Genomic DNA, 24,996 nt, shown 5'->3' with positions numbered 1-24,996 from the left:
TTTTCAGCTAATATTATGACCGGATTAACCGGAACTCTATTTTCAACTGCTGCTTATAATATTAGTTGTAAATTGTTGAGCAATATACTTTACAGTACATATGGTGCTACTTTTTCGCACTAGTGCGGGAATGAGCACTTTTCGTGCATATGTCGAAAGTTTAAAGGGCCATATGTACTGTAAAACGTTGTACGATACACGTGCGAAAAGGTAAAGGTAGGTTTCCTCTTTTCCGCACTTGTATCGTAAATAACTATTTCGTCAGTCGCGACACAAGTGACATCTAGTGTCGAGTAGCATGACTGATAATTCCGCTACTTGCCGCTAGATGTCGACTACGAAAATAATAGAAACATTCCTTGCCAATGATAATTATAGGTACATGTAAGTACATTTAAGCACAGTCTGTTTCCCTATAATAAGCTCTTATATTATATCCTCTATAAAGTGTAATTCAATAGAAAAAAACAAATAAATAATGTAAACGAATATGACAGATTTTGTTAGAATTTGACGTATAAAGTTTTACGAATGTTTTTTTTTTTTAAACAAGCAGAGGCCGTGAGTTCAAGTCTCACCCAAGGCAGTAATTTTTCCACTTTTAAATTTATTCTAAGCTTAATAGTAAGTAATTGATATAAATAAAATATTTAATTAGTATATAAAACTATCACGCTAGTATGAGTAACTGTCGCGGTAACCGAAGACAATATTATATAAAACTGTTGATAAAATCATGGTTGTCCTCAAAAAGTGCGAGATTACGAAGAAATGAAGGTAAATTGGTTTGTTTACATTATTTGTGTTTTTTATTTAACTCCATTTTATTTGAATTTATAAGTATGTACTTTGACTTTTTTTTGCAAGTTTTAATTTCTGATGATTAGGTATAAGTATGTTTTTTTTTTCATAATCGATTTGGAAATCCAGTTCCTAGACCGTTTTATTTTTTGACATATGTATTGTATTGTATTGTAGTTCGGACGATTTTCCGCAACTCGACGACTAGCGCCTATTTTGCGTGACATGGGGGTGGGCTAGTCCTGCCAGCCCAGCTCCTCGAGGAAACCTATCAAACCTTTGATGTTGAGTAGGACCTCGGGGAGGTCTCTCGGGGATCCGAGATGTTTTGCCCTGTATGAGGCCACTCCGCTGCACTCCAGCACCATGTGAGAGGCTGTTTCTTCTGTCTCCATGCATCCTCTGCATGACATATGTATATTATCAAAGATTATATTATTCGATAATTATTACCTATATAACAAATGTTTATTACTATGACTAATGTTAAGCACGTGTTATGTATAAGTGTGTTAACAATTACTTTTTGTACTGTAGATGGGTGTTTGAATCCGATCTAGTACAGTCGCCATCAGATATATCGGAGCGGCCGAGGTACTCACAAATATCTGAACACGCCTCTATTGTCATGGCGCTAGGTGCGTGTTCAGATATTTTTGAGCTCTTCGGCCGCTCTGATATATCTGATGGCGATTGTACAACATAAATATTATATCTACTACTACATATATACTATATTTTTGGAGTAATTTATAGTTGATAAGTTTTTTATCAAAGATAATTTTATTTTGTTATTAAGGTAAGATCAGTCATTGAGCATTAAGTTGAGTTGTGATACTTATTGTGCTACAGTCGGACCAAACTTAAAGCACTAACAGACGGGCGTACCGGACCACGACCTTGGTACGGTCCGAGACCTGTTCGATCGAGTGGAACGTGATTCGCCGTAAGTTTGTGAAGGACGCAGCTATGAGTGAAAGCGAGAAGGAACGGACTAAGGTATGCCCGTCTATTAGCACCGTAACTCTACACCGACTTTGACGTGATAAAGTTTAACAGTGCCTTTATGGCAAATTATCTGACACTTTCACACTTAGTCATTGCAAAGTCTGCTCAGATTGCTTGGTCCGACTCTGGGAGTGATTTACCATCAATAAGTATAAGGCCTCTTTACAAAGTAGTTATGAGCGATTTTGAGCAAGAAATGGTGAAAAAGGGTCTGTTCAATACTCTTTAGGACGTTATTTTAACTACGAAGCTTTTACCACACGTTGTCGACTCTAATGCGCTAGTCTAAACATACCCTTAGAGTATATAATTTTGTTAAGCCCCTCCACACTCGCGTTCGCGACTTCGCGCCGTGATTCGCGCACGAGTGTGGAGCGGTTTACTATTTTGGGTAATTTTTTTAACCTCGTCCTGCTTATTGCTTTTTAAAGGACATTTTCAAGTTTTAGCAAGATATGAATAAAAAGCCTGGATATAGGGCCAGGATTACACTTGTAAGTTTTACTTACGTAAGTAGGGACAAAGCTATTTGCTAGAATGAGATAACGATATTCATATCTCATTCTGTAGTATAGCTGTGTCCCTACTTATGCTTACTTGTGCTTATGTTTTATGATTACTATGTTTGATCAACATCATATATGTACTGAAATAAAGATTTACTTTACTTTACTTTTACTTTACTTTTACTTACGTAAGTAAAACTTACAAGTGTAATCCTGGCCTAGGTTGAAGCAAATACTTATACTAACTGAAAATACTTTTTTTGCTTAAACAATGAAAAAAAGGAAAATCAACCCTATTTTCTAAATATTTTGGTTTAAAATTCAATGGCTTACACTGAGTATGGTGGGCAGGACGAGGTAGAATTAACATTAGAAGTATACTCTGGCAATTCAACTTTGTCTAGACTTGACCTCCCATGCAAATTTAGAATTTCGCGCCTTTGTCTACTGACACAGTTGTCTTGCCACAGTATAGTTAGGATGATTCCGGATATAATCCGGCTAGTCTTTAAATTTCAATTCGATTGAAACTAAGTTAACTCGTGTTTACTATTTTTTGTGCATTTTTTAAATTACTGTAATTATTTAAAGGTACTAAAGGATTTGCTAATAATTGTGACTGAAGTTAAGATTATAATGATGTTATTTGGAAATTAACTGTTATTAGTGTATGGCGCGTACTTAAAGTACAAAAGCATTTATTGATTAAATTTGATGCATAATTCGCAATAGAACCCGTTTTTATTTACCCTATCAAATAGCCGTTAGGTACAATAATGTTATATTAACTGAACTAAGGACAAGTTCGTCACAGACGGAGCGATAATATTGTCAAAGGACTGTCTCATTTCAAATATAGACAGGGAGAATCATACTATCTTTGTCTTACAAGAACTAGCAACCAAAAGAAAAGGATGAGTATAGTTTTTGTGTTCTTATTTACTACAATTTGGTTTGACCAACTATACAATATTTTGCTGAAAGAAAGACTATGTTACGCAAGATGCCTTGCGATGTATCGGTCGGTATATTTCTCTCTCACAAATGTAGGTGCTAGACAGAGCGATATATATTTTGGTATCGTTGCGTGTGTGCATGCAAACAGTAGCAGCAGTGTGTGTAGCTCTAGCTACATGCAAAGTGTAAAAGCACTTTAATAAGACCATTAGTAGTGTAAAATTGGCTTAACTGGATCGATTATTTTGAATCGATTGTAATTGAGACAGATTTATCAGCGCTATTAAAGGTATCTCAAATGACCGCGAGCTGTCGTCTGCCATTGTCAAACTGTCACAAACGTCAAAGTGTATCAAAACAATCCCGAACTCACGTGTCTTCGCAAAAAAACATGTTCATAAATTAACATTAATAACTGAAAATGGGTAAACGTAAATATAATACCGAAAGTGAAGAGGCACCTAAGAAAATTAAGACTTCCGAAGATGTTCCCGAAGCAAAAAATGAAAAAGAAACCGATGAACAACCTCAAAAGGTTGCTGAACACAAGAAAGCTGGTAATAAACAGCATGGTTTTGATGTGAAGCACTTCAGAAAAGAATTAGCTTCAAAAACCGGACAAACTATGGGTGAGTATTGGTAATATCGTAGTAATATAGCTTCAAGATACCACACGATTGATGCATAGGTTAGGGGTTATGTTATTATATTTAAATAATTCATAAATGTGACACCGGGTGAAATTATTTAGTATTTCCTTGGCCTAAATTGAAAATTTATTTGGTTGCTTGGCTCAAAAAATCAACACCTTCATTTAAGGTTACTTCTAGGAAATTGTGGAAAAACTCATTAGTACATCGGTTCCCTAACATAAGTATCCACTTTTCTATACAATTAGTATAGCGACGTGGGTACTCAAGTTGGGTCACCGACCATACAAGCCGGGGTTCGCAAGTTGCATGTTGCCGTAACTATTAAATTTAAATTATTTTGGGAAGGAGTTAAATTTAACTATTTTCTGGTTAGCAACTGAAGTACTTTGTGAGAACTTTAAAGAATAACCATAAAAATTATTGAAGAAAGTAATTATTTTTCCTTAGCTATGTCATATGTGTTCTTAAATTTTTTCATGAAGGGACCTTGCAACCCCTCATGGGGTGCATTTTTTAATCTGTAGGAGATATGCATGTGGGGTGTTACAGATTACAATTACCTTTTGTGGCTAAACTAATAAACCAATTTTGAAAAAGTTTAGGCCCAATAACATAGATTTAGAGGTCCTGTCATTTTTAGGGTTCCGTACCCAAAGGGTAAAGACGGGACCCTATTACTAAGACTCCGCTGTTCATCGCAACGGTCATGCAAGGTCCCGTCATGAAAAAATTTAAGAAATTTTTTCATGAAGGGACCTTGCAACCCCTCATGGGGTGCATTTTTTAATCTGTAGGAGATATGCATGTGGGGTGTTACAGATTACAATTACCTTTTGTGGCTAAACTAATAAACCAATTTTGAAAAAGTTTAGGCCCAATAACATAGATTTAGAGGTCCTGTCATTTTTAGGGTTCCGTACCCAAAGGGTAAAAACGGGATTCCGGAGTTGGCCGCACTTGGCCGGTATTTTTTTGGTACCTTTTTAAAATTCAATCGTTCAAGTCTTCCTGGGTAAGCCTCCTGGGCCCCACTACTTTATATTTCAAAATACAGTCTGAGAAGGATGGGGAAATAATACAGAAGTCCATGCAGGCAGAACAGCGAGCACAGATAAACCAGAAACGCTTACCATATAGATTTTCGAACATTACCCACCTGCTGCTATCTCTATTGCACGCATATAATTATATAGCTGTCCCGCCCATGATGCCGGTTGTCAAAGTCACTGTGCGAGGTTGGCAGCAATAAAATTATGCGCATGCAATAGAGATAGCAACAGGCAGGTCAATGTATGAAAAACTATATGGAAATTGTCTCTTCTTTAGTAACAATACAGTAACCTTTATTGACACATGTTTACAAGCTTTTATTTAAATTGCTATGTATGTGTGTATGTTTGGGTCAAATCATGCAAGCTGCTTTAGAGCAATTGAGCTGAAACTTCACATACATATTATTATGTAAAGGTGACAATGCCTTATTATGGTACCATCAAGCTGATGTGTCATGATGGACACAGGAGGTGGAAATAGGAACTCTGTAATAAAACAATGCAGCCTAATTGTGTTTGGGTTTGTTAGAATTGTCTTGATGAGTATGAGTAGTTAGTTGCCTGTTGAAAGAAAAAAACTGTTTGTGTTTGTTTGTTGTTGTTTTTGTCTGTTAGCTTATCAAATATGCTCCGACTCAAATAAGTTTCCGCTCTTCTATGTTTTAGATTAGTTTAGTTTTCCTAGTAACCAATAAAACAATTATTTTTTTCCAGCACTAACCCAGTTCCTCCAAGTATGCCTGAACCCCGACAGTGAAGTGGACTACATGGCCGAATACCTAAACGCCGGCGGCAACTCCCACGAAATCCTCCGCCAGATCAATCAGGACAGCAAGATGAACCTCACCCTCGCCACCCCTGCCTTCCATCTCTTCCACCTCATCATCATGAAAGTACAATCCTCACATCCTCAAATGTTCGCAATAACTGAGGAAGCCAGTCGCTATTTCCTAAACACATTCATGCCAACTGTTGAAATCATGATCAGCGAAAATTCTGGACCGCGTCACAGGAAAATCGTCCTTAAACTCTTGACTTCAATAGTCACTTTAAATTCAGATTTGGGTGTCGAAGTTATCAATCAAGCACCTTTAACACCAAAACATTTGCAGTATATTCTTGAAAAACCGAATTATAAAGAAAAGGATAATGTCAGGACGTCATTTGTGCATTTCATGACTTCTTTTCTTGTTGATGGACATCTGCCTTTGATTAAAGCTTTATTAGAAAAGCAAGGACTGTTACCTTTAGTAATTCCAGGTTTAATTCACGATGAGCCTGACTCAGTATTGATGTTCTTAAATATTTTGAAAAAGAACGTGATTGAGAACAGTTTCATTTCAAAGAGTTTGAAACTGAAGACATTCAGTCACCAAGTGCTGTTTAATATCTTTAAACTATATTCTTGGAAGGGACCGCCAGAATTAAGTCAGGAAGCGAGAAATAGGTTACGTCCGGACATAATGGCTCTTTTATCAGAAATTGTACTGACGCTATTCACTTCTCATAAGCTTGGGTTATATTTTACTGATAATACCTTAGGTATGGTGGATGCGAATAAAAATCAGAACCTTTATAAGGCTCTGTTGACGTTAAAAAGGCCTTGGGAGACAGAAGAGGCGTGTGAAGTTATACTGAAAATTGTTTACAAATGTCCTGACTTACACAGAGCTATAATAAATATTGTGGAGCAGAGTTTCGAGCCTCAGCACTCCCCAATTTGGGAGAAAACTTTGCAGTTTGCTATTAAATTGCTGGATGTTCTGAAACCAGAGGATATGGTCCCTAGAATGGGTAATCTATCATCAATTCAAGTTATTAATTTTGCGAGATACGTAACTTTGCCCATTCCTTTGCTAAAATTCATGCAGACACATTTAGGTAAAGATCGAACTATATCTTTATACTGTGTGAAGATTTTAGTGAAAATGCTGGAAAGTTTAAGAAGGTACATAAGGATTTTAGAGATGGAAGACAGTCATGTAGACATTTCTGATTTGAGGAGCAAAATGGAGTACTTCTTTCCAAAACACATGCCTGTGCCTACGATTATCGCAACACTGATCCAGGATGTTATAAGTGGCAAAGAGGTTACAGACACTACTCAAGACTACAGGCTAACGAAAATATCTGAAACAGACAGCCTGATTTATCTAATGGATCTCTTATTACTGTATAATGACATCCACCCCACATTCTTCGAAATGCTAGAAGGAAGCTTAGACATGAGAAAGATTCTAGACTTCTCCATGACACTGACTGTTGGGAGGGTTTCACTATTGAAATTCAAAGTCGTGTCTTTGTGGTTGACTTTAGACAGCTCAGCAATTTCGCTAAGCAATCCGATGTTCAAAGACCTGTTCAACATTATGCTGGAAGTTTATACAAACACTGATGATAATACTTGGATTGAGGCCAAGGATACGATTTGCAAGTTTTTCAAAAACACAGGAATTTTTGAGGGGGATGAAGACGAAATACACCTTATGCTTTACACTTTGCGTAACTCTCGTGCGACCCCTACTATCTTGATCGGAGATTTGGTGCAATACGTGCTGGAAAACAGCAAAGATCTTACTGAAAATATCAGAAATCAAATTGTCAACTTTGAGATTTCTGATCAAACCAGTGAAGCGAACTTAGACAAACTATTTAACGATCTTATGAAGAATAAAAATACGGAAAACACATCGTTTTTAGAAAATAAAGTGCCATCTCCTTTCATCGTAGGCTGCATGCAATATATACAAGGCAACAAAGAAGCAAGAAAATCCTTGAAACAATTTTTGTCAATTTACGTAGCAAATTTGCTGCACGCGAACTATGCTCCAGAATTGACAGAAATTGTGATTGGAGACTCCAAAGTAGATGCAAGAAGTTATGTTGCCAGTTGGACATCGGAACCTGAGGCTCTCTCGGATAATTTATCTGGCCGGGATGATACCATTAAAAATATATCAGCATCTATCATTGGCAATAGTGAAATTCTCCTAAAGGACATCTTCCAATGTCTTGAAGAAGTTTCTTCAGAAGAATGCGATATTATCATAGAAGATGTTCCTTATAAAGTTAACACAGCACAGATTGTGGATGGCTCTGAGCTTCTGATTTGGGCGAAATATCTAATATTCTGTACAGTCAGGTTAACTAACATGAACTCCTTGACGGAATATCAGCAAAAGAAGATTAACCTATACTTCGATTGCTTAATCCTTATTGGGAAGAAATGTCACATGAGAGATGTTTGTCGTACGATTGTACTGTCCCTTTTCAAAAACCCGCACTATCTTAATATCTACACGCCTTTGGATCTAAGCAAGAATCCGTGCAACACCTTGGCGACTAAATTCCTTTTAGAAGTGATGACTCGACACGCAGATATTATGACATCTTTAAACAAGACACAAAAGGTTCTTAAACCTTATCAACAGAAAAACCGTAATGAAATTGTGAAGGCGTTTATTAAAATAAATAAAAGAAAGAACGTCAACAGCGATCACACGATAAAAGTTCTCGAAATAATTGGCCTTTCGGAAGCAGATGACGTCACAGTGCTACAACACATTTTTACTGCAGATCCAAGTGCTTGCGTTAAAGATGATAAAGAACCAAGTCTCATGTTAGAGGTACTTCGAGTACTTGTCTCGAAGTACTCGAAAACTGTAACCATCGAATTACCTAAAGACGTGTTCAAGGGCATTGTAAAGGTGTACACAAACTTGCTGACTAACAAAGAAATGATTCCTAATTTGACAAATATTGAGAACTCTTTGATAGAGCATTTTGAAAACAAGCCTCACCAAGTGAAACATGTTAGTGAGGAACAGTTCAAGAATTTCTTTCAAGCTAACTCCATTCGCAAAACGACGTCCCTCCTCGCAGCCACTTTACTCAAACTCAGTCAGAAGTTCTGCAAAATATTTAAAGTCGAAATTGACAAACCAGAAATATTAAGCCAAAGGGAGCTCACCTTACCACTCGGTAATGCTATTATCCACCACGAGACTTTCCTAGTCGCGAATAAAGATTTCTTGCCTAAAGTCTACGAGGAATACAAATCTAATATTTTAAAAGTATTAGAAAAACCACATAAAGCTGGACAAGTATATATCTCCTCTTGGAAATTCATAAGAAAACTGATTCTGGAGTGCATGTCTCAAGAGGAGTGTGAAAAGATATTTAACAAGATTCATAAGTTTGAAACCGCTGAAATAAGCCACATACATCTATTCCAAGCGTGCTTCTTAAAAATGAGTCTCTCTGAAAAAGGGCACAAGAAAGACTACCTTATAAACTACTTGTCGTCGTCTCTGAATTTGATAACAATTGCGTTACAAGGATCGAATACTGAAGTTTTGAAAGATCTTGCACAAAATATCCACAATGTTATCCGACTTGCTGGATCTCTGAAAGGTTTTGACGTTGATAACAAGGAATCTCTTGTAAAAATCACTGAAAGCTCCATTTGGCAGAACTTCTGCAAGGCTGTTTTGAAAAACTGCCTGAAAGTGAGATCAGGTGACCAGGAGAATGCCTCAGGTCCGCTATTGCTTGAGACAATAACAAATCTAGTAAAACTCTTCTATCCTAACGACCACTCTGATTTAGAAACTCTTTTCGACATGGTAACTTCACATTCGGAATTCCTAAACGTGATGCTGAGTTACCACAGTCTAGAAATAAAATCGAGATTGATAGAGCTTTTATACGTCTTGCTTTCTCGCAAACAATCAGTGATGAAAACGCAACAAATACCAGTGTTCTTAAGTGCTTACCATGCTACTAGAAGCCCTTGCGATCGCTTGATATTAAAGATCCTAAACTTTTACGAAACCCACAGACTTCCAGTCAACGAATACAAGCCTTATTTATGGGGAGATTCCGCCGCTAACTTCTACGCAGTCCGCAAAAACAGATCAGCGTCTCTTTGGAGTCATCCTACTCCAAACCAAGTCATGAACCTTCTGGACAAGGAAATTATCGATAGAACCGTACGGAACTTCCCTGTGACTGAAAAATTGAGTTACGATTATGAGCTACCTTCATCTAACTCTTGCAAGGGTATTAAAGAAGCTGTACGCTTTATGTCTGAAGAGTTTAAAATATTAAAGGATTACGAAGGCGATGTAGCTCGGATGACTTTAAAACTGAAGTACGATGCCATAATATCAGAGTTAAAGGACGTAGACATAGTGAATGCTTCACACGTCGAACCAGATGAGGGTATCTATGACCCAGCATTCGTATTTCCCTTGTTAAGTCACCTCTTGGCTCCAGGGTCCATGGCGTCATGTTTCAAGATGTTGCGAAGCGGTTTGCTGTCTCTGCCTGTAGTTGCGTTGAGCTCGCACTGTCCTGACATGCGTGCAGCCGCGTACCATGTGCTGCACCGGTTCCATATGCTTCTGGAGACTGAAACGTAAGTAAATGAATATTTTAACTTTCAACTTCGAATACACTATTAAAAAGAGCAGAAACTTATTAAACGCTTGATAATTGTTTTTTGTCACATGAAAAGTTAAGAATTGATTATGTTTCGTAATGTATAATTGTATATTTCACCTCATTTTAGGGTTTCCCCGGTTACATCCTAAGTTGCCTCTTTACGCGAGGCCCGCTTTTTGGCAACATCATCCCAAAAAGCTCCACCAGCTTTTCGTAACTTATTGCCTTCCTTTTCCTTAGTGTTCCCTTAAAATGGCCGAGTTAAGAACTCCTTATATGTGTGTTAACGTAATCCACTTAAAACTTATAATTTTATTTCAGGAGACACAAGAACGACAAGCTGCTTCTCACAGACTTCATCGAGACCCTCCGCCACAGCTTGTCCACCGCCATCAACAGCCAACCCGAATCTGGTCTCAAAAACCCCCGTCTCCCCTCACTCGACGCTTTATACCTCGCCAAATCCCTCATGGTTTGCACTGCCCCCTTCGACCCTCTTTACAAACCCGTCAACAACTTCTTAATTGCCAAACAATTTGTAGATTTAACTGTCGTCCCTGATTTTCTGAGCCTTTTCCATGACTGTGACGTTGAATCCTCCGATAGAAGACTATGGATCTTAGATATAATTAAACATGGAACTAAGACTATGACAGATATAAGTGTAATCTTTAAGACTATGTGCTTAAAAATGATCATGGATTTCTACTCTTCTGTTTTAAGTGATAGGAGAACTAAAGAAAAGATTTTAGGAGCGATAGGAGCTGTTGTAGCTATACCTAGAGCATTGCAGATTTTGGTGGAAGGATACGGACTTGTGTCGTGGCTGCATTTCGTTGTAAGACAGTTGAGAAAAGAGGACAAAACATTAATAAAAGGAGTGTTGAATATTATAAAGAATATACTCCATAGCATGTATGTAAATTCCTTGTCGCGTCATATCTCTGCACCTAAATCCGACGCCGAAGGCAAGCCATTAGATAAAATTGTTGAAATAAGAGTGAATAGGGAGATAGAGGGAGAAATACTTGTACTTTTGTATGATCTTCTATATATTACTGCAGATTTAGAAACTGAGGATTTGATTTCATATGTTAAAACTTACAGTTTGCTATCGAAAAATTCCATCAAGCTGCTAACTAAAGAGAAAGTTCTAGGTTTAGTAGAAGAATGTTGTAGCTCAGTTAAAGATAGTGAGAAGGTTATATTGTTAAGAAAATCAGCGATTAGAAATAATACTGATATGTTGAAGAGCAAAAATCTAAATGTTGCCAGTGTAGGGTACAATGCAGAAAGCAACGAACTACTGCTAATCGAGTTAACGTCATTGGTGCAAAATTACATAAGTGTAGTGTAGGTTAAACAAATATTCATTATTATTCACAACGACGGGAATTAATCGCGTAAAATAAGTCGCGTAAAGTAGTCGTTGTGAATAATAATGAGTACAAATCGTGAAAGTTTAAATCAGTGTTAAACAAATAATATTGTAAAATGTTTTGTTTTTTACATAATTACAGACATATAGTGTTAATAATGTTATTGACTTTCATTTTATATACCTGTCGCATTACTATGATGATTCCATTATTTCTGCCATTGTCAACCAAACGGGTACTTATTGTCACTTGTCAGTAAGGCGCTATTTCCATATAGCTTCGATTGGAAATCAACCTTATTGACAACCGACAATGTGGTAGCTTTTGGTTGAAAACGTCATATTTTATGTTCCTTATCCGTTGCAACCTTAGAGGATATAACCAAACGGAGACGCCTTGTCTGTAATTTTCTGTACAAAACCGTCTGCTGATTTTTGCGGCGGAGGGGCACGTCAAATGTATACGTAACGTAAAAATAGCCATGTCAGATAAACATCAGTCCATACAATGTGTATGACCATTGGCCTCCTATTTTCGACAGAGGGCTGTTAATGGCTACTCTGTTTAGTTATATTCTCTAAGGTTGCAACTGTTGCAAGATTTCAATTAAACTACCAAGATAATAAACTGTACCAAGTAGTACTAGGTTAGGTACTATAGTTATTTGTTATACAAGGGTGCAAAGTTGTATTTTACCCGCGAGTGTTTTAACACACGAGAAGTAAAATACATTTGCACCCGTGTGTAACACAAAACTTTTCCCCTCACTATAGCGAGGAAAGTGCAACATCCACAGGCGTTAGATCATCTTCATCAACTGGAATCACTCATTTTTTTAAGATATTATAACAAAAAACTCGGAAATTCTGTACTTTTACGTGAGAAGTTTTTAAGTAAAATTTTTGTTGACAATATTGACATTTCTGACGTATGAAATGTCAATGATGCGTTTTGAAATTGCATCGACTTAACTTGTGCGTTCAGAATTATATTTAACATAATTATTAAAAAACAAACGTTTATTATGGAATTTTAAGGTTTATGACTTAAAATCATTAAATAAAGCTAAATCAGGTATTTTTTATTAAATTCTCAAACCATTTATTTAATGATTATTAATATCGAACGAACCATTATTATGAGCGTTTTACGTTTTGTTATCTGTCAAGCTACTTAAACACGCTCCATCCAAGGTCAAATTACTTTCCCCACAAGTGGATAAAATGCGTTTATCCCCGCTTGTTTTAAAGGATAAAAGACGGCTTTCCGAGCTAGTGAGGGGAAAAATTCTTATCCGTACCTACCATAGATTGCTATACATTAAATTAACACTTAAACACTATTAGGTTACCTACTTTTAAGCTTAAGACAGTCAGTCAACCAATTTATTCCTAGGCCACTATAATGCTTATTGAGTGATATGTGTCTAATAGATAAAGCGACGAGGTTCTATATCGGCCTAAGGAATCAATTTGTTGAATACGAAAGTTTTAAGTACCTACAGGTTCTAATTTAACTAAATATTAAATAGGTAGGTACAATCTAATGTACAAGATAAAATCCGTACCGACTTTATAAGAGGTAGTTCCAAAGTCGCACTCGCACCAATATCTGATAAAGAAAATCGTCTCCGGTGGTACGGGCATATCCATCCTACGTCGCCCAGAAGATCATATGGTCAAGTTAGCCTTAAACATGCCGACACAAAAACAAGGAAGTGGAAGACCACTTGGCTGACGACAGTCGAAAAAGACATTAAGATGTAAATTTATACAGACGCTGGTAGGTATAGCCAAAACTCGTGGATTATGGAGGAAAAGGACAAAAAAGGCCGACCCCAAGTAAATGGGAATAAGGTCAAGGAAGAAGAATTAAAAGGTAGGTACGTAAGAATTATTCCATTTGAATAAGTCTTGATATCGTCGACTTACGATTGACTATTTTCCTGCATGAATTACAAATGCAACTGTCACTGTTTAGCATAGACAAGAAACTTTCTAGGGCAGAATATAGGGTAGTGATTGAAATCCTGAGTGTGCTTGAGTGAAACTAAAAATAGACATTAAACTACTAGTATTATATGATCTGTGATTAAACTAAACAATTTCGTACGTTGACCCGCCATTTTCTCACTCGCTCATAAATGGAAAGGCGCCGACAAAAGGTTAATTTACCCTACCATAAATATAAAGTACTTAATTACATAAGGAATTGGATTTTTGTAAAACCACTCTTAATTCAAGCAATTAAAGTCTAAATTCCACCAACGATCTTATAAGGGTATGTCAAGTATGGTGTCACTTACGGCTATCACCATGAATTGACACATGTAAATGCCGCAGACAAGCAAATTGGACTAGACATTCCAACTACCCTCTCACAATCTAATTTAAACCTTAAACCACCGGTACAAAGCTCAAGTATTTAAAAAACATGTTTTAAATTAGTTTTAGGAGTTTTAGAGAATCAGTTTTTAAGTGAATTGAAATAGAGTTAATTTTAGCTTGTTTTAAAGTTGCAATGCTTTTATGGATCGAGAATGCTAAAGACAAATAGAGCAGTGCATTTAGGTGATAAGATCAGCTTGTAAGTACATTGCGACTTAAGATAGGTCCTTCGTTGTCGTTTTGCAATGCATACCCATGCATATACGTATGTGATGTTAGATTGTTGAAGTCCAACTAAGCAAAACCCTTGAGCCTTCTACAGGCATTACAACTAAGGCGATTTTTGATAATTGCTGCTGGTAGGAGCAACGAGTTCAATGCCGCAACTTGTTTTATATGATGATAGAAATATTAACTAGCTTTTGCCCGCGACTTCGTCTGCGTGGAATTAGTAATTAGAATATTGAGTTTTATTCCCTACTTTAAAAAATATTGATTCCCCATACAAAACTTTCACCCCCCTCGGTGTACATTATGTAAACAAAATTTACCGAGTAAAAGTTTTGTATGTAAAACTTCTACTATCTCTCACAGCTCTCACTAGAGCAAAGGAACTTCTTTGTAATAACGGGAAAGAACATACGCGCCAAGTGTCAATTTTGATCGAATTTTGTCGGTTTTTATTTATTTTAAAAACGTTACCTTACAATATCGAAATTCTAAAGCTATGAAATTACTATTTATGTTAAGATTGTTTTTTCTTCTTTTTTTGTTTATAGTATCACATAATAAATAACCGAGTAAAGTAGGATTAAAAGTCCGAGTTAGAGGTTACTTTGGGAATTAATTGTATCGAGCGAAGTGTCATAATTCGTGTATCGGAAGCTATGTTGTTAAAGATAATATAGTCAAGAACTACATATATTTTTCCCACGTCTACGAATATCAACGTCTCTTAGAAAAACATGATCATATAAGGAGATTTTTCGCCTTCTGGCTCAGGGAACCGCCTTAAGAGAACAAAAATGTGAACGATGATCAGCTGCATAAGCATAATCATAATAATAATGTATAACATAACGTGTACAACATTGTTATGGCAGGTGTCCGGACCTCTCAGCAATAGCCCAATCTTTTGACCAGCCAAACTTCAACACCATAACCGGCACTCTTTTCCACTGTGTTTATAATAGCCCCTACGCCTGTTGGAACCGATTTACTGGTATCTATTTGTACCCGTGAATGGGTTCTAGCAGGTGTATTACATAACAGCAAACTTATCCAAAGGGCCTCTACGTGTTGGATCTGTATCCCCACGCACGCCTATCAAATGACCGGGATGTATATACCCGTGAGTTTTTATGTACCATAATATTGTTAAGTTAAATTAAAATCAATTCTATGTGTTACTTTTGAACCGCTTGGGACCCAAATTGCTGGACATATAATAAAAATTGTAACTAAATATAAGTGAGCATCTTTCTAAATGTAATGCAGGCTATGAAGGCATGTATTCCCCCTATAGCTAGCTATTAAGTTTTATCCTTCTTAAAAAGCAGAGATAGGTGCGGGCTGAAAAACAGCGCTGTGCAGTCGCCAGACTCGCGGCACAAGCTGAGTCCCGAGCCTATTGTCACACGCACCATTTATAATATTGTTAATTATAATTCTAAATTTATATATGTATGTATAGTTAGTTCCTACTTGTATAATAATACTGCTGCTGTAATTTAAGCTTGTACCTACTACTGTTTTTTACTGTTTTTTTTTGTATAGGTACTTACTGCGACAATAAATGACTTTATTTTTTTTATTTTTTTTATGTGATATATTCTATTATATACATGGCAGCAGCATTAAGGATGACTCACGCTAGACCGGGCCGGGACCGGGCCGGAGCTTTTGGCGCTTCGTTTTCTATGGAAAGCACCACGTGATCACCGATCAGCCGTCATAGAAAATGAGATGTCGGGCGCCTCGGCCCGGGCACGGCCCGGTCTAACGTGAGCCGTCCTTTACCACGCTGAATTGCATAAATACTAATGCGCTCAATGCGCTGTACGAGGTAGCAGCCCTACGGTCCCCAGTCGCATCCACCAGCCTCTTTGACAAGGCCCCGACAAAATTTCAGGGCACCGAGATCCCACTCGCCGCGCCGCTTCGTAGTAGAGCGTAACTTTGATTGTATGGCGCGGCGGCTAGGTTCGCGTGACCTTAACTCGCCGCGCAAGAAATGTAACGCTTCCGTCTTACCTAGAAGTAGTATAAAGTATACCTAGTATAAAGTTAATGTTGTTTTGGTCTGTAAGTATAAGGAAGATGTCTTCATTTCCGCGCGAGTAAAATAAAATACAGTTATCACGGTATATTTTTTCCATACTTAAATGCCACCTTTAATAGCTGTATTGTACAAAACAATAACCGTACCGGAAATAATAGCACTATTTAAGAAAGTGTTTTATTGCCATGATATAGCGATTAAATTGATTTTCTTCATATAGAACGTGTAAGGCAGTATTTTGAAGATGGAACTTGTCGTGGTGTGTGCACTGGTTGGATTGGTGTGTGGAAAATCAGTGGATTCTCATGTAGATTTGGACTATCATAACCATGTTGGCATTCCTGCTGCGAAGCGTATTAAAGCCCATGAGTTGGAAATGCACAGAAGTATCAGGATTACTGGGGGTGCGCCGGCTGGGATAGGACAATATCCGTTCTTTGTAAGTAAAATTCTTAGCCTACTTTTTTGCGCGCGTCATGCAATAATCGGCAGACTGTCGTACAAAACGAATATAAGAAATAAAAACTTATGATTATGTGATTCAAAAACTAACTCGTTAGGAGTGTTTCATATTGAGTTAAAATGCAAGGTTAAATTTTATTAATGATACCTAATACCAATGCATCCGCAAAACACATACCGCAACATATGACAGCAACGCATAGCGATAGAAACGCATAATATGATATGAGGTGACGCTGTCACCGTACCCAAGCCCTAGCTATGTGAAAAATACTAAAGAAACCATGCGCAATATTTCAAGTACGGGAGATTTCCGCTGGAAAAGGCAAGATATATAAATGGACTTCGGGAAACAAATCCAAATACACATCTTGATATCTAAATTGATACCATTTATTTATTATTCGCGTGTCTATATATTTTGTTTGTACTTGTATACATATTGGCGCGAGCGAGCAGCACGGGCTAATGATAACAAACAAACATCATTTTTGATGTCAAAATGTAGATTCGAATTGGCCTCTGGTAGTAGATGTCCCTTGGGCGCTGGTTAATGCGAAAATGAAGCATTTTATAATGGTGGTCACTGATTTAAACTTTCACGATTTTTACTCATCATTATTATTCACAACGACGGGACTTAATCGCGTAAAATAAGTTTTAAATTTACCTCCGTCGTTTCGAGGACGGCGTTGTCCCCGTGGTCTCGGAGAAGACTCTCCGACCACGACCACCACCACCACCACGAGCCACGAGACCACGGGGACAACGCCGTCCTCGAAACGTCGGAGGTAAATTTAAAACTTTTTTTTTCCCCTCACTAGCTCGGAAAGCCGTCTTTTATCCTTTAAAACAAGCGGGGAAAAACGCATTTTATCCACTAGTGGGGAAAGTAATTTGACCTTGGATGGAGCGTGTTTAAGTAGCTTGACAGATAACAAAACGTAAAACGCTCATAATAATGGTTCGTTCGATATTAATTATCATTAAATAAATGGTTTGAGAATCTAATAAAAATACCAGATTTAGCCTTATTTAATGATTTTAAGTCATAAATCTTAAAATTCCATAATAAACGTTTGTTTTTTAATAATTATCTTACATATAATTCTGAACGCACAAGTTAAGTCGATGCAATTTCAAAACGCATCATTGACATTTCATACGTCAGAAATGTCAACTAACTTCTCACGTAAAAGTACAGAATTTCCAGTTTTTTTTGTTATAATATCGTAAAAAAATGAGTGATTCCAGTTGATGAAGATGATCTAACGCCTGTGGATGTTGCACTTTCCTCGCTATAGTGAGGGGAAAAGTTTTGTGTTACACACGGGTGCAAATGTATTTTACTTCTCGTGTGTTAAAACACTCGCTACGCTCAGGAGTCTATAGTTGAACCACTCGCTTCGCTCGTCAGCTATAGAATCCTTTCGCTTGCTCGTGTTTCAATTCCACACTCGCGGGTAAAATACAACTTTGCACCCTTGTATAACAAATTACGCGATTAAGTCCCGTCGTTGTGAATAATAATGGGTGAAGATATTCGCTGCCTACTAGTAATTAAGTCTTGACAGTTCAGTTTACAGAACATTGAGCTAGTATTTCAGAATCCCAAAAAGCCTTGCCGGAGTATATTTTCCATTTCTCTTTTATTACAACCATAAAAACATTGTAATTAAATGAGTATTCTTATGGCTGGATTAATAAAATGTTCTCTCCATTCCAGGGCGGTCTCCTAATCACAATGATCGACGACTCCCATTCTGTCTGCGGGTCCACATTACTCAGCAACACCCGAGCAGTCACCGCCGCCCACTGCTGGCGAACCACCTTCTCCCAAGCCAAGCTCTTCACCGTCATCTATAACTCTATCTTTCTGTTCTCTGGGGGTACTAGAGTCTCCACCAGCGATGTTGAGTTGCATGAGGACTACGATGCGACCACGATTTATAATGATATTGCTATCATTAAGCATGCCTGGGTAGATTTCAACAGTAAGTAATCTTAGATGAACCGAAACGAATCAAAACAACCTAAAGATTCGAACCTCGCATCGCACTAGTTTCTTAAAATTATGTACGAAATATCATTCTAATAATTTTATTTACCAACCGCTTTTCGGTGAAGGAAAACATCGTGAGGAAACCGGATTAGTCCCAATAAGGCCGGCTTTCCTTTCTGAGTTGGAAGGTCGGATAGCATTTGCCTTTGCACTAGTAATCCGCAGTTTAGGAATGAGGTATGAGGTCGCCGAGTAGTCCAGGTTCCCCAGTGAGTTGTGGCGAAAATGCCGAGATAATTCTAGGAGGATGACGGACTTAGATGAAAAGTACCACTGAGGCCAGTACCATTCATCATAGGATTCGGTTAATTGGGTTGACTTTTAGCGATGTCACTGTCTTCTTATCTTGAGATAAAATCAATATTAAGTAGTAGACGTTATGAAAGGAACTGGCAATTAAGTGACCCTCTTTCCAAAGTTTTTGATCTAACTTGAGGATTACATGTGTTCCAGGTGCCATACATTCTATCCCCATCGCCATTGGTGAAGACTCCTATGTCGGCCAGTGGGCTCAGGCAATAGGCTTCGGCAGAACCAGTGATAGTCGTAAGTAAAGACTAACGATTTTTATCTTCATTCCTAACATCTTGTGACCAAGTCTGGTACACCCATGAGCTTAGAGCATTTAATAACCGGAGTCGCCTTTCAGAGCATACCGCTCTGCCGAAAACCTTGCACAATTGGGCATACTTTTGTATGGACTGACGTTTATCTGACATGGCTATTTGTACGTTCGTACAAACATTAAAGCCCATGAGGAATGAAAATGGGTCAATCTATAAATATATTTTCATACAAAAGTGACTAGGGACATCATCGCAAAATGCAAATAAGTAGCCCCAAAGTGCTACACGATGATACTGATAAAAGCAAAATCGTCCTGTGTAAGTTTTCTCTCAATAATAAGGATATGACATCATTTGGATTCCAGAATTCCAGACAACACGCACAGTAGGTACATTATTATTCACAACGACGGGACTTAATCGCGTATAATAAGTTTTAAATTTACCTCCGACGTTTCGAGGACGGCGTTGTCCCCGTGGTTTCGGAGAATTTATAGAATATTGATCGGGGAATAATGGCAATTAAGTCCCGTCGTTGTAAATAATAATGAGTAAAAATCCTGAAAGCTTAAATCAGTGTGATACACAGTACTGCCTCCCACCTATACAGTCAAGCCTTGAATTTCCATTTGATCTTCAATTGGCTTGTTACGATTACAGCTATCATCTCGCACGACCGCTTCCTCTCACACGTGTTCGTGCAAGTGATGACTAATGAGGAGTGCGAGCGGACCTACGGTCCCGCCGTCATTAACTCAACCTTGTGCGTGGCTACGACGGGGGGGAGAAGCACCTGCATTGGGGATTCTGGAGGGCCGCTCGTGGTGGATAATAAGCTGGTATGTAATAAGATGGAGATTGATAAAATGAGCCAAATTAGCCTAATAAAAAAAATATCCTTGAACATTTAAAATAAACTATTTGAGGAGTAAGTATGCAGTGCATGCATTAGTATTCTCGTGTCGTGCTGTACGCCGCGGCAGATGCCTAACCGTGGCATGGGTCGAAATTTTCCAAGTATATGCAATTTCTTGAGGGCTTATGGCGCGCCTTGGCCATCTCTAAAAGGTAGAACAGTATGGTTCTCGCTCAGGTGATTAGTGGCTGGCGACAGAGATGGCGTGCCATCAATATTCCTAGAACAAATTAAATTATGCCGAGTGCAGATGAAGAGGACACTGGTTCGTATGCAGTCCTGGGCACTTTTTCCTTCGTATGTGACATGTATTTTGGTTTTTAATAATATAGTAGTTTCTCTACTTAAAAAAACACATATTTTCATAGAAAATAATTTAATTTGTTCTGGGAGTATTTTCTTTCTGTACTTAGCTGTCTAATCAATGTAATTTATTAAATATTTATGCATTAAAAGGTTTTGATCTATTGATTATATCTGAGCCTCATGAAAGTATTGTTATTATTATTAAATCGTAGAAGTATACAGGAACAAACCTACCTAGGGACTCCGTGTACACTAAAGGAGGCAGTTAGTAACCTGAAGACACTGCTAGATTTCGTGGAGGAGCTGAAGTGCTACCTTGTTTTTACTCAAAATAGGCACAATGATTGTCGATTTGCGGAAAATGCCCAGCAAAACTAACTAGCTAGCCATGGTATAATAATATACTCCGCCTGGTCTGGTATCATGCTGTTCACAGGTTCACGATAACGTGTGTCAGTCACGTGGTTCGCGAGTCTCGGAAGAGTACCAGGCGGAGCATATTATTATAACATGCTAGCTAACTATTAAAACGTATTCGTATTGTATTATATTGCAGATCGGGGTGACCTCCTTCGGACACGCGGGCGACTGCACGCGCAACAACCCGACTGGCTTCTCGCGAGTCAACTGTTTTGCTGCCTGGATCAATGATCGACTCTAATTATCGTCTCTAAAGTTTGCGGACAAAACTTTTAGGAATCTAAGATCCGCAAATATAGTTTTAAATGATCTAAAAAATGCCCTAAAAATGTTAATGATCTAAAAATGTTTTAAATGGTGGCCGGATTCCACCAGTGTGCGGCACTGTGCGGCACAAGCATATTCAATACAAAAATGTTTGTGCCGCACAGTGCCGCACACTGATGGAATCCCACCTTAAGAACTCTTGTGTACCTAAATTTTTTTTAATGTCTCGAAAATATGCAAATTACATTATGTGCAGTCGTAAAGCGAAATTTTTACATTGAAAAATTTCGGAATCATGTTATACGAGAATTTAAATTTAACATATTTAATTATACGAACGAGTCTACCGCGATTTAATTTCATTGTTTTTCCGTGACCGTCGAAATGTAAGGTACGAGAGTTGAAATTTTCCGTTTCCAAAATGAAAGTTTATTTAATTTCCTATGGAATTTTCATGAAATTACCGAGAGCTTTTCAGTTTTTTTATACTTTCCGCAACTTGCTCATTTGTAGATCGTATCTCCAAGGAGCAGGTTTGTCGACCTGTGTTCTAGCTCATCCTCAATCCTGTTTGAAATTGTTGCTCCTGCATTTAAAACAAGTATACATATTACATACATACATTTATTACATATATACATATATTTTTATATGAAATGAAAATGAAATGAAAAAATATTTATTTAAGATAAGTAGGTACAATATACTTATTAAGTAACCTATATTTACAGACTTATTCACTAATTTACTATGTAAGAAACTTATCTTAACATGCATGCATGCAATACATTAATATATTATAGATTTTTTCAAACGGCAAGTAGACATGTAAGAATACTAGTATAAGGTACAATGGGGCTGGCATAATCATGTAACTGGTTTAAGTCCCTAAATAATAAATAGAAAAAAAAAACAAGTGTTTTCGTGTAAAGTTGAAGTATTTTGACACCCCTCGTTCAGGCTGTGAACCGCGTAGGTACCGTACGTTTTCTGTCTGTTAATTTTCGATCAACTACAGACAAGCCGACTTATTATCATCTATCTAAATGATATGAATCTTAATACAAAGTAGGACAAGTACTACGAATAAAAATTTGTACAAAAAATGTATGTTATTGTAAAACCTGGAAAACAAAAATATTATTTTAACTTATTAGCTCATTTACCTATTTTGTGTAGGTATCTAACTTTTTGTGTTAACTAATTAGGTAGGTAGAAGCGAACCAATAGCTATTTCATGACAAAGATAATACTTATAACCCTCCTTCGTTTGTATGACTTAGGGCCACTTGCACCATTCACTAACCCGGGGTTAACCGGTTAAACCTGGAGTTACCATGGTTACCAGTACAACTTGCCACTGGGTTAATGTTTTAACCGGTTAACCCCGGGAAAGTGGGACGGTGCAAGTGGTCCTGAAGTGGCATAAATAAACAATTAGCCTTCTCTCCCGGGGAGGAATATAAGCCACAATGTCATGAATTAATGTCTATCTGACTGTACCCACGCATTAAAATACTGTAACAAAGCAACGATTAACAATAATAAACAATAGGAGCAGTCGGCGTTAAAAACATGTTTACTTTTTTCCCCTTATCAAGTTATCTATCACAAAGTGAACATACGTGATTGAATGTATTGGGGAAATCCATACCCTTATCCAATTTACAAAATCTCGTCACCTAACACAGATTAGCGCCACTTTATCTTCATTAATGAATATATCTAATAATTATGAAAATCCAAATTGGTTGTCAATTATTTTTATCCTGCAGATAAATTTTTCATGTATATATAGGTATAAAGATGAAATAAAACTATGAAAACGGATTATATCGCGTATATTGAATTTATCCATTCCGACGTTTCGAACCCTTTACGCGTTCGTGGTCAACGGGTGACTAACGGGTAACGGATGGGCTGTAAAGGGTTCGAAACGTCGGGATGTATCATAAATTCAATATACGCGATATAATCCGTTTTCATAGTTTTATTTCATGAGTAACTACCGAAGACAATATTAGGTATAAAGATGTCTCGCAGAATTACTTCAATATGAAGCTCCTAAGTTGCCCTGGTAGGCTTCATCGGTAGAAAGGCAGTCATAGACTCTCCTGTGGAGCTCGACTCCATTCCTGTCGCGGCTCGCTCGCTGCTGGTGAGCGCTGCTGAGAAGGCGCAGGACTTCGATCCAGGATCGTAGGAGGTACACCGGCTGCTTTGGGATAGTATCCTTACCACGTGACTAGTCCAAGTCCTTTACCTGACCACCGGCGGCCTGACCTGCGGGATGGGATCGAGTGAGCACTCTAAATGGGCCCACTGACTATCAGTCCGCCGGACGATATCGGCCTGTCAGTTGTTCGGAACTGTCCAATTTTTGTTCTAACTGACAGGCCGATATCATTCGGCGGACTAATAGTCAGTGGGGCCTTTAAGATTACTTATTGAAATGAAATGAAATGCAAATAAATATATTTCATTTCATTTTATTTCAGGTATTTTTATCTACGGGTACCTATTACCTATAATGTGATGCGATAAAAAAATATCCACCAAACCACCGTAGCCACCAAAACATAGACATGCAAAATATAAAACATCATAAATATAGACATGTTTGTACATGTTTGTGATTGTCACGAATAAATGCCTTCTAACTTTTATCTTATCTTACATAGACTGGATCCACATTCTATGTGCGCACGACTTTCTTTGTAAACGCATCAATGTATGAGTAAAGGTTCCGTTCGGATTCAGACTACACCAGAATTACTGCAGCTGTATTGTAGCGCGACATTACTGCCGACTGCATTACTGAAGCGGTAAATTTTTCCAATTTTCCTTTTATTTAAAATCCAATAATAATGATCAGAAAACAAGCGAAGTGAAAGATTAGTAGGTACTTACATATACTACAGACTTTTGGATTTCAGTTGGAACCATAATAAAATCTATGGGCTTTTAATCTCCTTTATTCGGGGTGGGTTGGTGCGTGACTACTGACGATGTTGCCTGAGTTTCCAAAATTGCGAAAGTTCCACTTGAAAAAATTTCGGAAACTTCTCATCTTTGTATAGGAATCGAAATTTTACATTCTCGAAATGAGTTTCCTTTGTTTCCTGTTTCTGGGAACTTTTAAATTTTTGAAAACTTTCCGATACTTTTTTTATACCACGTCGGTGGCAATCAAGCATACGGCCCGCCTGATGGTAAGCAGTTACCGTAGCCTATGGACGCCTGCAACACCGGAGATATTACACGCGCGTTGCCGACCCTTTAAAAACCTGTACACTCCTTTTTTGTAGAACCCCATACTGTAGCCCCACACACTGTACTTGCACATCTATATGCGTGGCTATTCTGTATGAAATACTATTACTTATTCTGTCAGGCCAATTCGAAAGTGCACCTGACATCAAACCGATAGGTATTTTAATCATATTGGAATCATATCAGTTAACCGGTGTGACACAGATTAGCCACTAATCTTCACCAATTATCAAGATATCAGAATTAATTACTAAA

At 37.7% G+C, this 24,996-nt stretch overlaps 2 protein-coding genes across 2 annotated transcripts; both read left to right on the top strand.

Annotated features, from left to right (window-relative positions):
- Positions 1 to 3,611: 3,611 nt before the first annotated feature.
- LOC134746774 (uncharacterized) lies at positions 3,612 to 11,824 on the top strand. Its single transcript, XM_063681304.1, has 3 exons — positions 3,612 to 3,901; positions 5,692 to 10,396; positions 10,744 to 11,824. The coding sequence occupies exons 1-3, from the start codon at positions 3,694 to 3,696 to the stop codon at positions 11,777 to 11,779; spliced, it is 5,949 nt and encodes a 1,982-aa protein (XP_063537374.1). The 5' UTR covers positions 3,612 to 3,693; the 3' UTR covers positions 11,780 to 11,824.
- A 4,884-nt stretch (positions 11,825 to 16,708) lies between these two features.
- LOC134746404 (serine protease 1-like) lies at positions 16,709 to 21,466 on the top strand. Its single transcript, XM_063680773.1, has 5 exons — positions 16,709 to 16,908; positions 18,658 to 18,925; positions 19,447 to 19,539; positions 20,220 to 20,398; positions 21,338 to 21,466. The coding sequence occupies exons 1-5, from the start codon at positions 16,714 to 16,716 to the stop codon at positions 21,440 to 21,442; spliced, it is 840 nt and encodes a 279-aa protein (XP_063536843.1). The 5' UTR covers positions 16,709 to 16,713; the 3' UTR covers positions 21,443 to 21,466.
- The last annotated feature ends 3,530 nt before the right edge of the window (positions 21,467 to 24,996 follow it).

Source organism: Cydia strobilella, chromosome 13 (assembly GCF_947568885.1).
Source record: "Cydia strobilella chromosome 13, ilCydStro3.1, whole genome shotgun sequence".
NCBI classification, from domain to species: Eukaryota; Metazoa; Arthropoda; class Insecta; order Lepidoptera; family Tortricidae; genus Cydia; species Cydia strobilella.
The sequence above is the reverse complement of the archived record's forward strand: the minus strand, read 5'-3'. Positions and strand labels throughout refer to the sequence as shown.